At 35.0% G+C, this 16,982-nt stretch overlaps 1 protein-coding gene across 6 annotated transcripts in view; it reads left to right on the forward strand.

Moving 5' to 3' along the window:
- The window catches only part of Lrba (LPS responsive beige-like anchor protein), a 547,775-nt gene that overhangs the window by 137,085 nt on the left and 393,708 nt on the right, over positions 1-16,982 (forward strand). For all 6 annotated transcript variants that reach the window (XM_031374244.1, XM_031374245.1, XM_031374247.1 and 3 more), the window contains 4 exons: positions 1,446-1,579; positions 6,307-6,385; positions 7,659-7,792; positions 11,251-11,312. In XM_031374244.1, coding sequence (XP_031230104.1) covers positions 1,446-1,579; positions 6,307-6,385; positions 7,659-7,792; positions 11,251-11,312 — 409 coding nt within the window. The remainder of the gene's footprint in view (positions 1-1,445; positions 1,580-6,306; positions 6,386-7,658; positions 7,793-11,250; positions 11,313-16,982) is intronic.

Raw genomic sequence — 16,982 nt, forward strand, 5'->3', positions numbered from 1 at the left:
ATACTTTCAGCTTACAGTATTGTCAACAAAAGACGTGATTAAATAAATTGAATGTTGAAGACTTTAAGCTTATGGTTAACACCAGGTAATTAAAAGTAAGAGCTGCTGTGGGAGTAGATTATATATCAGCTGTCCTTTACCTCATTAACTGGGCTTTTGCATGTTTATGGAGCTAACTTCAATTAAAAATGCCTTTTAAGTTGTGTCTAACAAGGTCTTTTAGTTACTCTTTTAGTATAAAGTATTGCACTTTAATTGAAATTGGTATATCATAAATACCTGTATTTGAATAATACACAATATAAACAACTGGTTATTTGGTACTTTTTGCTGTTTAAAAATATTGTTCATTGTTTTCTATGTGATATAATCAAAAGCCATTGTGCTTTATGAGCTATAGACATGTATCCATTACTTCCATAGGTATTGTTTTCTCTTTTAAGATAGTTAAGGTTTTATGATTTTAAGTTAACAGTGCTTTAAATTTCTTATTGAAACATATTGAGTTTCCTGCATCAGTTGTGAAGTTTTTTAAAAAAGTTAATTTCTTGTCCTCTTCAATTCCAAAATCTCTATTTTCACCCCCAAAATTCTCTTTGATTATGTTTATTAGAAAATTCAAGATGGTCTTAAATTAAAAATCTCCAGCATAAATGTTGGTTAAAATGTTAAAATGAATTATTTTCATAGGACATTGTCTTAGTTTTAGAAAGAATGAGGCTGGGAGATAGGTTGTCAGTAAAGTGTTTGCTGTGTGAAAAAGAGGACCTGGGTTATCAACCAGTGTTTTAAAAAGCTGTCAGTGTAGAAGGGAGGGTGGAGAGGAGGTGAGAAGGATGGCTCAGAGGTTAAGATCACTGGATGCTCTTCCAGAGGGTCTGGGTTTGATTCCCACCACCCACATGGCAGCTCACAACTGTTTGTAATTCCAGTTCTAGGGGATCCAATATCCACTTCGGGCCTCCATGGGCACCAGCCACACATAGTACAGACAGAGTACTCACATGCATTAAATACAAACAATTAAAACCTTGGATGTGATGTACTCTTGTAAGTTCAGCCCCAGGGAGACAGAATCCTGTGGACCTTGGGATTCACCAGTTGGGCAGCCTACTGAGCAATTCTGCCCAGTGGTAGACCCTGTCTCAAAAACAAAGTGGTTGATGCCTGGGGAATAACATCCGAGGTTGTGGTCTTGTTTATGCTTGTAGGCTCTGTCTGCCTCTTAGTCCCTCTCTCTCATTCCTTCCCTCCCCTTTCCTCCCTCTCTAAAAGAGAAAAAAAGGTATGTAAATATGGATAACATTGAAGAGATTTTAGGTAGAAAGAATATTTTAACGAATACATCAAAATAAGGTAGGAAAGAAAATGAAAGTTAGCTTCTTTTTATTTTTACATGCCTATAATTAATGTAAGTAATTTATATTTTAAAACCTTTATTACAGGAGTGTCATTGTTGCAACAAAGAAATCATCAGTCTTACCTTCCAGCCTTACGACAAGTGCACCTAGTAATGCTGTCAGTGTGGTTTCTTCAGTGGATTCCACCCAAGTCTCAGATGCAGGAGGAGAGTCACCAGGTGAGCTAGGTGTCAATGAAGTCAACAGAGTTTTTAGATCATATTTTAGCAAATCTTAGGATTTGTGATTAAACCAAGAAGTTTGTCTGTAAGGTGCTTTAGAAATCTTTGTGCTTTTGTGTTTTACTATTGATTTTTTTTTTAAAGATTTTATTTTTATTTATTTTATCTGTATGCATACACTGTAGCTGTACAGATGGCCATGTGTGTGGCTGCTGTTGATCTCAGGACCTCTGCTGGCCCCACTCGCTCCGGCCAGCTCACTTGGGCCCCACTGGCTCCAGTCCCGCTTGCTCCAGTGTAATTTACTGCAGCTGTCTTCAGAAGCACCAGATGTCCGATCTCATTACGGGTGGTTGTGAGCCACCATGTGGTTGCTGGGATCCAAACTCAGGACCTTCGGAAGAGCAGTCAGTGCTCTTACCCACTGAGCCATCTCGCCAGCCCACTATTGATTGTTTATTGCTATCTTTTTGTTTACAAAAGTATTACTGGTTGTTTACTAATATCCCGCTAAACCTGAGTAAAATTGAAAAGTAAAATCAGGGCTGGAAATTCAATTCAAGTGGTATTTGGCAAACTAGTCAGACTCACAGAGTTTTGATGTTACTTGACTAGCCACAGTCAGCCAACCCCTCCTCCCATACCTTCTTTTGTCTTATGTGTCAACAAAATAAATATAATTACTTCTCTCCTCTTCCTGTTTTTCTTTTGAGGCTAAGTCTCATAGTTCCTGTCTAGCCTTGAATTCACTTTGTAGCTAATGATGAATCAAAACTTGTGATCCTTTTGTCTCTGCATCCTAAATGCAGCAGGTTGCCACAACCTTGGTTTGTGTGGTGGTGGAGAGACCAGTGATTCATCTGTGCTAGACAAGCACTCTACGCAACTTGCCTACATACCCAACTTGCCTACATACCCACCCTGCCTTTTACTTTTATTTTACTTGTCTTAACAACATTTTGCTTTAAAGTTAAAATTCATAGCATTTAGATACAAGAGGAAATGTCCATAGTATGCTAAAGAAATTCAATACTTTATATACTATTTAGTAGTAACTGTGTTAAGTATGTGACTTCTGTGTATGGTAAAAGTAAGACAGCACATTGCAATGTTGCTTGATAATTTTCTACAGTTGTACTGTTGATCTTCACACCCTTTTGCCTGAGTTACTGGTGCACGCCACCATGCCCTGCTACTCTGCTGCCACTACACGTTTGATTCCTCTTCTTAGAATTTACTTTTAGCGTTTTTTTTTTTTTTTTTTTTTTTTTTTTTTAAGCTGAGGACCAAACCTTCTAGGCAAGCTCTCTTACCTCTAAGCTCAATCTACATACAACCCCTGGTATTTTCTTTAAGAATTTATGAGACAAAAAAAAAAAGAATTCATGAGACATGCACATACTGTTTTTATATATAGACAACAGTGGGTATTAAGTTAAAAATCCCACCTGGAAACCCAAAGTTGTAATAATATTGTAGCATGTGGTTTAGGGTTTTATTTTATCAAAGCAAAAAGAATCAGTAAATTGAACTGATATCTACATGCCTCTGTCTCCTGAGTGCCTGGACCTAAGCTTTTCTTTACCTGAAACTGTCCTTGAACCCAGAGATCTGCTTGCCTTAGTCGTTTTGGATTAAAGCTGTGCCTGTATTCCATCTGGATCACAAAGACCTAGAAGGTCTTTGGATATGATCTCTTGCTGGAGAAGCCATGTTGCTGGATTAAAATTCCTCTACATAATATGTTTTTGTTGTTAATGTGCAATACTTTTAAAAAATATGATATCATATTTTTCTACCATATTGCAAAGTATAAATAATGAAGACAAAATTGAAACTATCTCAGCAGTGGAACCAAGTGCAGCATTCTTTAGCAGTTTGTATACTGAGTGCTTGCTAATTTGCAAAATTTAGCATCACTCTTTGCTCTATATAACAGACTAAATTAAGACTAAAAAGTTTGTCTTAATAAAAAAAGCTTCATTTCTTTTTGAATAATTTTTCATTAGGCATTATAGACTATCCCTTGCAAGACAGACAGTCAAACACAAGCCTATTCACTCATACTCACATGTAGCGAAGCAGTGTTTAGTGATTACAAATTGTTTCTTGATTTAATGATTCTTTACTGCAAGAGGCATCAGTTACTTAGATCCTTAGGGAACTTGTATAAATACTGTTTTACTCCCTGGATAGATTCTAGATGGAAGGTCTATTTACAGATATCTGGAAAACTACTTGTTTGAGAGAGCTAGGTTATCAGTGCATAGATAAGGAAAACATAGGTCCACGCCTTCCACATGTTGGAAGAAGCCTTTTACATGTGTGATTATCTGTTGGGGATGTTAATGCTAATCTAAATCAAATTTATCATAAATTTGTTTTTAGTTAAAATGCATAATTACATATTTTTTCCTGATGGTATGAAGGGTAATCTCATATGACATTGTTGCTATATTTAGTTCTTCTTCTGTGGTATATTTAGTTCTTCTTCTGATTTTTCTTTTTCTTTTTTTAAAGATTTATATATTTATTATATGTAAGTACACTGTAGCTGTCTTCAGACACACCAGAAGAGGGCGTCAGATCTCATTACGAGTGGTTGTAAGCCACCATGTGGTTGCTGGGATTTGAACTCATGACCTTCTGAAGAACAGTCGGTGCTCTTCCCCTCTGAGCCATCTCACCAGCCCATGATTTTTCTATCTATTTGTTTATTTTTAATATTGCTAGTTTATTTTTTATCATTGTTGTGCAAGTTTCCTATGACTTAAAGATTTATTTTTATTTTTATTTTTATGTGTGTGTGTGTATTTGTGTGTGTATGCCAAGTGTGATGTGTTTGAATGCTTGAGGAGGCCAGAAAAGAATGTCAAAGCCCTGAAACCAGAGTTACAGTTGAGGTGTAGGTGTAGATAGCTGTGAACTGTGCTTGATGTGGTGCTGCGACCCAAACTTGAGTCCTTTAACTGTGCTCTTAACTGTTGAGCCATCCCTCCAGCCCCTAGTCCTGTGAGTTAAAAGAATATTTTGTAAAGTCTGTTTTGCTATATTTACTGTTAGGAAAGAATATTGGCTTTTTCTCAATATTGGCTTTTTTCTCAATAATATGCCAGAGGCACTTTTTTTTTTTTTTTTTTTTTTTTTTTTTTTTTTTTTTTTTTTTTTTTTGGTTTTTCGAGACAGGGTTTCTGTCTGTAGCCCTGGCTGTCCTAGAACTTACTCTGTAGACCAGGCTGGCCTTGAACTCAGAAATCCACCTGCCTCTGCCTTCCAAGTGGTGGGATTAAAGGCATGCATCACCACTGCCCGGCTCCTGTCTGACATTTAAAAAATACATTTCAGCTCATCAAAGTTAGAATCAGAGCTGGAGTATAGCTCAGGACAATCTTGGGTTCAGTCCTTAGTGTCACACTTTAAAAACAGGAACTGGGAATTTCGATGGCTCGTGCCTTTAATCCCAGCATTTGGGAGGTAGAGGCAAGTGAATCTTTGAATTCTAGGCCTGTCTGGTCTACAGAGCAAGTTCCAGGACAGCCAGATCTACACAGAGAAACCCTCTGTAGGGATGGTAGGAAAATAGGTTTGTTCAAGTACAGGAGTTGGGATGATTAAGGGAATTACATCTGTAGTTCAAGTTAACAAAGCTCTTCAATTATACGTTTAGAATCTCCAGCTGCTAGAGATAAGGGGATTGGGAAAGATGAGTGTTTTCTGCTCTTTAAAAAGTGCTATATAATAACATCTAGAAGAAGCACATTTACAGAATCAGTTGGAAGCCAGATATAATGGTGTAGATTTGTAATCCCAGAATTTGTAGGATGGGATACATAGAGTAAATTCATTGTTATTCTTGGCTACATTGTAGCTTGAGGACAACTTGAGCTAAGTGAGACCCTATTTGTTTTTGTTTTTTTGTTTTTTTAAATGCAGTGGGAAAAAGGAGGCAAGGGAGGTAGTTGCATGTCCATGCAGCACACGCCATGGTTTTAGGTATGGCTTCACTGCCAGAGCGTCCTGGAGGCTGGGGCGCAGACCAGATCCTCACCTTCTAGAAGTCTAGTGGGCTTGCCCTCCTGTGCACTAGGCTTTGTTACCAAGTGTGAAACTCCTAAAAATCTGTTGCCTTGCTGTTATCTTGTCTGTGATCTTGGGGTGGGGAGCACCAGTTGAAGTAAATGTGAGAAATACTTGTCATTGTAATTATAATGAAGGTTCTTGAGAAAGTGCAGATGGCACTGAAATACCTTAAGGACTGTTCCTCAGGTGTCTATGGATTGTTGATCGTCATGGTGTAACACATGCTCTTCCGTGATGGCCGAAAGGTTATCCTCTTGGTGATAGTGATACAGCTGTTTAAAACTAAATTAGGAATTTTATCTTTCCAGGTTTTACTTCATTGAAAAGAAAGCTTTTGCTTGTTAGTTTCTATTGGTGCTAAATAAAAGAAATTTCGAAGGCAACTTAGTGGATCAGAATCTATCAATACTTGTCTGCTTCTTCTCTACCACTTGGGTAGGAGGATTGCCTAACACGGCTGTCTTTATAAAGGGATTTACATATAAATTATTAGAGAAAAATTTTAATTGGTAGACTTTATCTAAGAATGATACATGTTCGAAAAATATATTTAATCATGTTTGTTGATAAAGAGATCATATTTGTTTGAAACCTTATATCTAGATCCAGAAAATCACTGTCAAATACTTTTTTTTCTCTTATAGGAAGTAGATCACCTAATGCGAAGTTGCCCTCAGTTCCAGCAGTTGGCTCTGTCCCACAAGACCCAGTTGCACACATGAGGTATTTAAACTGCTTGCTTGTGTATTGAAATTTGTGCTTTTTTTAAATGACCCACCCTCCCCTTACACCTCCCCTGATTCTTTCAAAATTAATTTTATTTCAAGATATTATGTTTTAAAATGTTTATTAGAAATGTCCACTTGTAATAAAAATGCTACATATATGACATATTCTTATGAGCTTATGGTGTATATTGCAGATAATTATGAATTATTAGGAATACATTGTTCTTTTTCTTTAAAAGTGTTAAGGTGATGATATCCGGTAATCATGATCATATTAATACTGCATTCTACATAGAGTTTACTTTTACATAGACTTTTAATTTAGAATATATGTTTCAAAATTTAATTCTGAAATTTATAGCCATATTTTCATCCACTATATGCCAAGTGGTCATAGAATTTTTGTTTTTTCTTACCATAATTGCCAAATCCCTGTCTCTCCAGGGCAGTGGGGTACTTCTGTGTATGTATTTGTGGGATCACACAGACCTAGAAGGTTCTGTGATGCACAGTGAGAAACCTGCGAGAAGGTGGTTATACAGAGCAGACTCTTTTAGCGGGTTGTCTGATAGTTTCAGTGGGAGTCGCTCTGTTGCTAATGGAAGATATGGAAGTACTATTGTGAACAAGAGCATCACTGGCTGTTGCCTTGTTTGCTGTATAAACTCTGGGTACTCATCAGTTCCCTGACATTCAACATGCCTATTTATTCTTCTAAACTCATTAAATGTATATGATTAATTATGTATGAACATATATGTACACTCATGCAAGCTTGTTAATATGTTGAGATAATTATAAATGTATAGTTTATGGTTTTTCTAATAAAGTCTCTTAGATTATATTAGAAAGTGTTATCATTTCAATAAAAGTTTGAACTAGTTTTTACAAACATTTACATGCAGCAACTGACAACTTAAAATAAAGACATGACATTTTATCTCAAGTTTTTGATAGCCAAGTTTGATGAGCAGATAAATGAGATGAGGTCTTGATTAGTTTAGCTTATAATGGAGTCATTAAAAAGTGCTTTTAGTGGGTGAGGTGCAGTTTGCAGTAAGAGATGCTTGGAATGGTGGTTTGTCAGGGGTCTGTGAGAACTTGGATTGGAAAGATGTATCAGGGTAAAAAAGGACATTTTAGGCAGAAAGCTAGTAGACACAGTAATGTGGTTTTGGCCATTTTTATTTTTCATGTAACTTTGCGTTTCTGTGGAAGTAGGTTTCACTTTAGAACGCAGAAAGCTAACTCTCAACCTGTTTTGTTAGTATTACAGAAAGGCTAGAGCATGCGCTGGAGAAGGCAGCTCCTCTGCTACGAGAGATTTTTGTGGACTTTGCACCTTTCCTTTCTCGAACACTTTTAGGTAGTCATGGACAAGAACTGCTTATAGAAGGAACAAGTAAGTGGTTCTTTATTCTGTTTGTATGTATTTACATTATAAATTATATGCTCGAGTAAGAAAAGTCTGCATCTTTTTAAATATTTTCACCACTGGCTGGCCCTCATAGATGTCTGTGTCTTTTGAAGACTTTTTCATAAATCTGTTATATTTTAATCTTTTTTTTTAACCAGCAGTTTCTATGGTGCCTTAATTAGTGTTTTATTGCTGTGAAGAGACACCATGACCAAGGCAACTGTTATAAGGACAACATTTAATTGGGGCTGGCTTACAGATTCAGAGGTTCAGTCCATTATCATCAAGGCAGGATCCAGGCAGGCATGGTGCTGTAGAAGGAGCTGGGAGTTCTACATCTTGTTTCAAAGGCAAACAAGAGAAGACTACTGTCTGCCAGGCAGCTAGGACGAGGCCCACCCCAAAGTGACAGGCTTCTGCCAACAAGACCACACCTCCTAATAGTGCTGCTCACTGGGCCAAGCATATTCAAGCCACCACAGATGGAGTATAAAAGTATTAGGCCAGAGCAGTAGCATTTGTTTTTCTGGTGCTAGAGGTTGACCTTGGGAACTTGTACATCCTATCCAAGTGCTTTACTGTTGAGTTTCATCTTTAGATCAGGATTTATCTTTTAGTGCAATTAAACTAACCACGGGGATTAGGAAGACTGGTGTAGCAAGGTTGTGCTTGTACTTTAGAGCCATACAAACAACCATATCTTGCCATGTATAAATAATGTGGAACACATCATTATTTTCTGCTAGCACAACTATATTTTACGAATAAAACAGTAGTGTAAACTACTCTGCTCTTATACATAGGTGACAAGATCTCTTTTACGTAGGGTGCCTTGACGTTGTCTTGCTAGGTACATGCAGAGGAAGTTTGCTGAGTTGGCTAGTAACTAGGCTGCTTACAGAATGGAGGAAGGACAGTAGTTCTTTTGGCTTGCTTTTTTCTTTTTTTGGACCCAATTAATGGTGTAATGTAAGTACTGATAATTTACTAAAGCTCAAGGATCCTGGTTAAAAAAAAAAATCCTCACTTCTTCTTCAGTGTTTAAAATACTGACTTATGTTTGGTGATGCATGATCTCATTTCCAGAGTTCAAAAGTAGCAATGAATTCATTTAAAAAGAAATTTCTGATTTTAGAAATACTTCAGTTATGCATCAATAATTTATTTAATAATAGACTACTTGATGTAATTATAAAGGACACTTATTTATTAAATAACACAATTCAAATATAATCAATTTAAAGTTGCAGGGAAGTCTGAATTGAAAGGCTGTTCAAAGCCTAATCTTTGTTTCCCATATCAAAAATGTTTAAAGTCGTATGTCTACTTATGAAGCTTCATCTTTATTCACAGAGTTAATATATGTGTGTTTGTAGCATGAATGTCCTTTCAACAGATAGTGCAAGAAGTCCAATGCCAGGTCTATTATGTCTCCCCACTCTGCTCCTTTAGCACATTTACTACTCTGCAAAGACACATTAACTGTTAACCTCAAGTGATATTACATGTCCTTTCACTACCATAGTTCAGTTCATATGTTTTCTCTATAACCTTTGCATTTGATATATTTACATTTAATATAAAGATTATATATATTATGCTATTCTGAAATAGGATTTAAAATAAGCAAATGTATATAGATGTATTTTTCTACATAGGTATTGAAATATGTGTGGTAGACTCTTTCTAAGTTTGGATTCCTGAAATCCTTTCTGTCTCTTTTGTTCATTACACATACAAATAGATAAGAAAAGGTCTAGACTAGAATTTAGAAGTAATAATTCTGGTTCCTGTGGAATTAATTAACTAATTTAATGAGGATTAATGACCTAACTGTGAAAGGTTCAGAATTGATTCACTATAAGAATTTATTTTTGAGGGTCATTATTCTTTTATTTTTGAGATTATAATATTTCTTCCTTCCTTTTTTCCCTGCAAACCTTTCCATGTACCCTCATTGTTTTCTTCTTCAAGGAGAAATTCATAGCCTTTTTTCATTAATTGCTGTTACATGCATATATGTATAAGCATATATATTCCTACATATAACCTGCCTAGTCCGTAAGTTACTTTCCTTCATATTTTCTTGGCTGTCCATTGGCTTTGGGGAACCGATTGGAATCGTTCTTTCAGGGGAGGGAGACTGTTTCTCTCACTCTCAGCAAAAGCAGTAGGTTCTGAGATTGGGGTGAAATTTTGCTTGTATCTGATTTACATTTTAAGAGATGACAGGCCTTTAGATCAGTGGAAGCCCAGGCAAGCAACGAGAGGTGGTAGCTCTGCCCTTCCTTCCTGCTTGGCAGCCTTTGGGCCAAGGTGTTCTGTTTTCTTAGCAGTGTCATCCACACGTTAGTGATGACCTGGTTGCTTAGTGCAGCCCACAAATGCTATGTACATATTTTTACGCCATTGTCTATATTGCTTTTGACATTTCTAACATGGTGAAATTGTTCTCACATTTTTTTAAAGAAAAAGAAAGGTATTTGATGCCAACCAGTGCCATTGTTTAACTGAGGAATTATTCTTTCAAAAGAAGAAAAACTGAAGAGCATTAACATAAGAGAGAGGGAATGAGTGGGATATATGGAAGCTTTTATGGAGTAAAAATGGAACTAAAACCACAGGCTTTGAATATCACTAGAATGTATTTAATACAGAATTAATAGTTGTATGTCTTTGATAATTATGTCTCTGGGTTATTCAGTCCTCATAATGGTTGGAATTTCCTTTTAAAATATACTTGTAACAGCAAATTCTTTGAGCTGTTCTTTGATTGTATTGGATATTTAAAGAAAATAACTCTTTAGATGGCTGTTAATGATATAAAAGTTCCTAAGGATATTTTTTAGGAAATCTAAAACAAAACATAGAAAAGAAAATGCAAATAATTAGTTTATAGGAAATGGGGAATACATAACAGACAATGGCTTGCATTTCTGTTAAGGTTTAGTGTGAGGTCGAAGGTCAAGGTACTAATAAGAGTGTTTGGGATGTCTGCTGCCATGAAACAAAATGGAAACTTGATTGATAGCTGGAGGGCTGAAGGGAGAGAGTGTGGTGGGGAAAGCAAAGGTCAGGGGGCCATTTCCCTTCCCTGCATGTATCATGATCAGCTCTCTCCCAAGTAACATGTAGATGATAATGATCAATATGGCATGTGTTATATGCATTTCTATGAGTATAATAAAATATTATAGAAGAAGTCAGTAGATGTTTGAGTATACTGCAAGTTAAAATAAAGTAATTAATAGAAGTGGTCATTTTGATACCAAGTTTAAAGTAACCACAGACTATTTTGTTTAATCACACAATCAAATGTGTATAGGTGTAGTTCTTAGCACAATACTAACATTTCAAATCAATTTGGACAAAATAGCACAAAAATGAATCTCTGGAATTTTAAAAAACTTTGTGTTTTTAGAATAACCTTCTCTTTAACATAGGTCTGGTCTGCATGAAGTCCAGCAGTTCAGTTGTGGAGCTGGTCATGCTACTGTGTTCCCAGGTGGGTGCAAACACAATCAAATGTCCATGTAGAAGATTGTTCTCATGTGCTTGTTTGACAGCTTATTGCTTTATTAAGTTTTTGTGGCAAAAAAGTTTTGAGTGGTATGTTAAAATAATTTAATTTCTATCTTAAAATGATTACTTATATATAGCATAAATGATTTTGAGACATGAGCTGAGAGAGAAAGGGAGAGAGAAAAAGAGAGAGGGGGAGAGAGAGGGAAGATAAATGAGAAAAAATAGTAGTTTTTAGAGTTACATTAAAATGTTTAGATCAGTTGATCTTGAAATGACTCTCTTTGCTCTGTGTATTAAGGATATAGAAATAGCTTTATTTATGTACTTTTAGAGTGCCTCTCTGAATTCCCTTGGGAATCATGGGTTTGCCTCCTATTCATACAGAGGTTATAAAATGAGCAATAAATAATTTTGAATCCTTGTCATTGCTAATTATTTTTGACATACACAGTAGACTTGGGAAAATACCAACAAAGATGTGACAGTTATCTTCATAAGATGTACAAAACAAATTCCTCCGAGCAAAATTAATTCCAGTGTTTAGAAACATTGTGGTTAGCTTTAATGATTTTTAAAACTTAAATAAAATTTATGTATCCTGTGATGTTTTGTTTTTTGTTTTTCAAGTAAACAAATGAATGTTTTATTGAGTTTTTTTTTCTTCTTCTGTAGTCTTTTTAAAGTGGTATCTTGCTGGTAGTAAATTCCTGTACTTAAAACTTTAAAATAGCCTTTTTTAATAGGAATGGTATTGCTTTAGAGGTCAAGGGTTTTGACCCATTTCAACACCTTTGACCTTCATTTACAACTTGCATGGTTTGCTTGCCTAACGAATAAGGATAATACAAAATTAATGTTTCTTTGCATTGATTTATTCATTTTAGTACCTATGTTGCCAAATTTATTCAGACTGTGCTGATGGACATTTCATGAATACAAATTAAAGAATCATAGAAGGTGTGAAAAATCAATACTATGTGTTATCAATACAGTGCAATAAGAACAATTACTCCTAGAGCGTATAGCTAATGGAATTTCATAATGAACTTCGAAGGAACAGTTACATTTCTTAAAGGGCTTATTAGTCTTTGATTTTTATGTGTATTCTTTTTAAATATTTAATCAATTTGTTTTAGAATACTTCTTTTCCAAAATCTCCCTTGGTAAAATTTCTCATTAAGCCACCTGATTTTAAATAATTGATTGTTTATTTCTTGTATGAAAATCACCAGATAGAGTTTTCTATATGTTTGAAACTACCTTTCTTTTTAGTCCTCATGGTTTTGTCATAAGATTATGGTTCTGTTGTTTATAGTGGTATAGCTGCTTCATATGTAAATTTTAATAATGAAGTTTTACCTTTTAGTTTAGGATTGAATTTGGTTTGGTACATGAAAGCGCCTGTAAATATAGCACAATATGTATCCGAATGTCAGAAGCCGCTCAGATAAAGAATGACACATGATAACAGCCATTTGTCATGGATGTCACTGTGCTGCTTAATGCTTATCTGATCAAATAGCATATGGAAATCACTTAGAAGAGTAAGTTTTAAAAATCAGAAATTCTCAAGGCTTTTGTTTGAATAACATGCATTATTAGGTATTTGAAGTCCTCAGCACTTTTTTTTTTTTTTATGAGTTCTTCAAAAAGTCCCATGGCATCTCTACGAGATGTGACACAGTGTGAAAAATGAAGCTAGAATTAGCTCCACATGTGTACAGATTGTTCCAGGGTGATAATTACATTTTTCACTTTGAATTTTCCTAATTCAAAGAGGTCAACTTGGTAATCACAAAAGTGATTTATTTTGTTAAGAAGTGAACTGTCTTTTTCTACGTGAAGGCCAAGGAGATATGAAATTGAATTTCAAGGGGACATTTTGCAGATACTGGGTGGGGATGTCTTGAGTTTGATTGATAATTTTTTTTAGTGTGAGATAGGGTGGGAAGTAAAAAACTACCATCTTGCTAAATTTTTAATTAATTTTTTAAGAGGAGATGGAAAGGATTGAGTGCCAAAGATCAAAAGATCAGGTCAAAAACTCCTTTTTAATCACATAAATAATGGGATATGCTTATGAACTTAACATCTGCAAATTTGATTTAGAACTTTACAAATTAGTTGGTGTTAATTTCATGGCAGTCAGCTATATTCTGATTATTTTTCTTGAGCCTATTCACAACTTATTTTCTTTTAAAAATTTAAAGACAAGGTGTTTTACCATACTTTATTACTAAATATATTTACAGTGTAAATTAAAGATCTGATCATATTTGATTTGCTGTCAATAAACAAAACGTATTACTGTAAAACTCTTTAAGAGTTTGGCCAACACATTTCTTACTCTTTCCTCATTACTAGTTGATTAAGCATTATTTCATAGTTTATCTTATTTAAAACATCTAGGCTGTGTTAGTAAGTCGGGAAGCTCTCTTACTACTCAATATTTTGCTTTTGAGTACAGTTTATTAAATTAACTTATGTATTGTATCTCATATAAAATAACTCAAGTACTAGGTCAGCTCTAAATATTGATCTTTTTTCCTTAAAATTAATTTCTTTCAGTGTTGTAGAATAAATCTTGGGTCTAGCACATATCAGGCAAATGCTTTGCCAAAGACCCCTGTCCTTAGCCCAAATTGCTTTCCTTAAAATATAAGTACATTCAGTATTAAAGGAAGTACATGTTTCCAGACACATAAAAAAGTTGAGAAAGTTTTCAGCTGTACCCCAAATTCAATTTGTCAAAAAACGCCAACAACTTATTAATGACCTCCTATTTGTTGCGTTTGTATTTAAGCCTGTTAAAATGATTTTAAAGAAAATATTAAATAAATGTTTCAAGTAATACTACTTCAGTGCTGTATAAAGTGCTTGTATCTTCCTCATTTGACATTAATATCATTTTTGAAAGAACTGACATTGCATTCCAGGACACTTTATAAAAGTGTTGTGTTGCTCATCCTAATTCAGTCTGACATACATTCCAATAACACTACCTCCCTTCTTGGGTTTAAAGCTAAATTTATGACTGTGCATTGTGAAGTGCATCATTTAAAAATGGTTTCAACCCAAAACATCTAATAAATAAATAATGTGTATGGCTACTCAGTAGTAGACTCTCTAGACTAGAAATCATTCCATCGGATACTCAACAGTCCACTATCGGAGAGGGCTGTCAGATAAATCTTGTGGTAGCGGCATTCATGTCCTGTAAATCACATATTATTGTCTGAGCCTTCTGCCAGGTCATCTATTCTTTTCCCATTTATCAGAAATGCATGCAGTCTATAGAAAAACTAACAGCACCATGTAGTCTGGCTTGGCATCCTGTCTGAGTTATCAATTAGCAGCATAAGTTTATTTAAATGTTTAGCCTAATTTTTTAAAAAAATAAAAGTTATTAATATTTTTGGAAATACTTTCTTCACATGAATGTAATGATAGGGTTGGTGTCTTTGAATTGGCAATTAACAGTTGCTGATAGTTGCGTAGACACATAGCAGGCAGCATCCTTTTGTTTTTAATGTTGGTTTTATGTTCATTTTTTGTCTGAATATTAGTAGAATTTTTATTTTTCTTTCTCTAATTTTCCTTTCCCTCCCCTGATAATTCTGATTCTGTATCTTGAGTTTATTTCCCCAGAGTCTTTGAAACGTAATGCCATTGTCCAGTGCTCTATCTTTCCCCCTTTCATTCATACATGCATCATCATGGTTGGTATCTTATGATGGATAGGTGATCCACACAAACAAGTAATTAACAAAAAGCATGTTCATCATTAGATACCTGGTGTTTGAGAGGTGGGGCTTGAATGTCCTTTAATGTCATCTTGAAGTCTTAAAGTTACCCAAATGTATCATTCTTTTTCTGTCTTGGCACATAATTTTTATTTCCTTATTAGTGTCTTTCATAAAATTACTCTTTTTGTTTTTGTTTTTGTTGTTTTGAGATGGGTCATTGTAAGTAGCTCAGGCTGTCCTGGGACTTTCCATCTTAACATGTGTTGGGCTCAAATTTGTCAATCCTTCTGCCTCAATCTCTTGAGTGCTTGGATTACTGATGTACATTATCATGCCTGGTTTATTCAGGATTTATAAGGAGGAAACCCAGGGCTTTCATGCATACTAGGAAAACACTTTACATATTGAGCTATGTGTCTAGCCTCAAGTCAACCCCTTTTCTCATAAATGAACTAGTATTGTAATTCACATCCTTTGGTCCTGCTGAGGTGTTAGTATGATGTCTAGAAACAGGTCAGAACACAGTTTATATCAATAAGAAATTTATATATATATACACAAACACACATACACACACATACACACACACACATGTATACATACACACATGAATGATCCAATTACAGAATTTAAACTTTGGTGTATATTTATTTGTAGAAGGCCTAAAGATGATAATCTCTAATGCTTATATGAGTATAGAAATTTTTCATTAAATGTTTGTTGGATAAATGAGGAATATTATAGCTTTTTTTGTTGTGTTTATTTCTTGGGAGAGATGGATGGGACAGGGCCTACCTATGTATCGCACTCCAGCCTGAATCTTATCTTCCTGCTTCAGCCTCAAGTTCTGTGATTACTAGAGTACTGTATCTATAGAATAGTGACATAACTAATTGATTTGGTTTTACAAAAGCCAATTCTCTTCACACTCAAAATCTTTGTGTTTATTACATAATAAAAATACTTTAAAAATGTATGTGTTTGCTTTTATTGGAAAGTAAAAGTAACTTTACATCCTGTTAACTTTTTCTCATTATCAGTTTTTAGTATGGCTGTCCCAACATTGGGTTCAGTTATTCAGTGCAAAGGTTAAAGTTAAATTGAGAGACCTAAGGGCTGTTTTAGTTCTTATATTACAATTCTTTTTTTCTTTCATTACACTAAAGTTGATGGCAGGAAACCAGTTCTTGTCCATTTCACTAAAGTTGGTGGCAGTACATATTAGTGACATCAGCTGGATAAACATTTCCTAGATCAACAGATTAATATGCCTATTTAGATAAGTAGTCCTTATTCATACCAATTCTTACGTTTTAGAGCCATTAGAAAGTTTTTCTTTAACAAGCAGAATCCATTTTACTCAGGAATAATCTTATTCTAATTCTATGGTAATCTGAAAGACTAATTCCAATTCTGAATTTTTGCTGTATATTTTGAAGGAAGGACATAATATATTTTGAGTACATATTAATTGATGAGCTTAAGGTCTTAATTAAATGGAGGTGATGACTTTGGTTTTTTGTTTGTTTGTTTGTTTGTTTGTTTTGCTTTTTGATCTGTAGCCTCACTATATAGCGCAGACTGGTCTAGAACTAGCAGTGCTTTTGCCTTTGTTTCTCATGTGTTGGGATTATAGGCCCATGCTTCTATGCTATCTCCTAATGACCTCTTTTGAGGAAATCTTGTGTAGATCCTCTCTCTTTCTCTCTCTCTGTCTCCTTCCATCCCTCCCTCCCTCCCTTCTTCCCTCCCTCCACTCCTCCCTCCCTCCCTCATCTTTGAACTACTTTGATTACCTTTAAGCCACTTCATTGGCCTAAACCTAGCATTCTTTTCTTGCATCTGACATGATGCACAGTGTGAGAAATATTGAACTTCAGGTTATTGAAAAATAACACATAAAT

Source organism: Mastomys coucha, unplaced genomic scaffold (genome assembly GCF_008632895.1).
Source record: "Mastomys coucha isolate ucsf_1 unplaced genomic scaffold, UCSF_Mcou_1 pScaffold16, whole genome shotgun sequence".
NCBI classification, from domain to species: domain Eukaryota; kingdom Metazoa; phylum Chordata; class Mammalia; order Rodentia; family Muridae; genus Mastomys; species Mastomys coucha.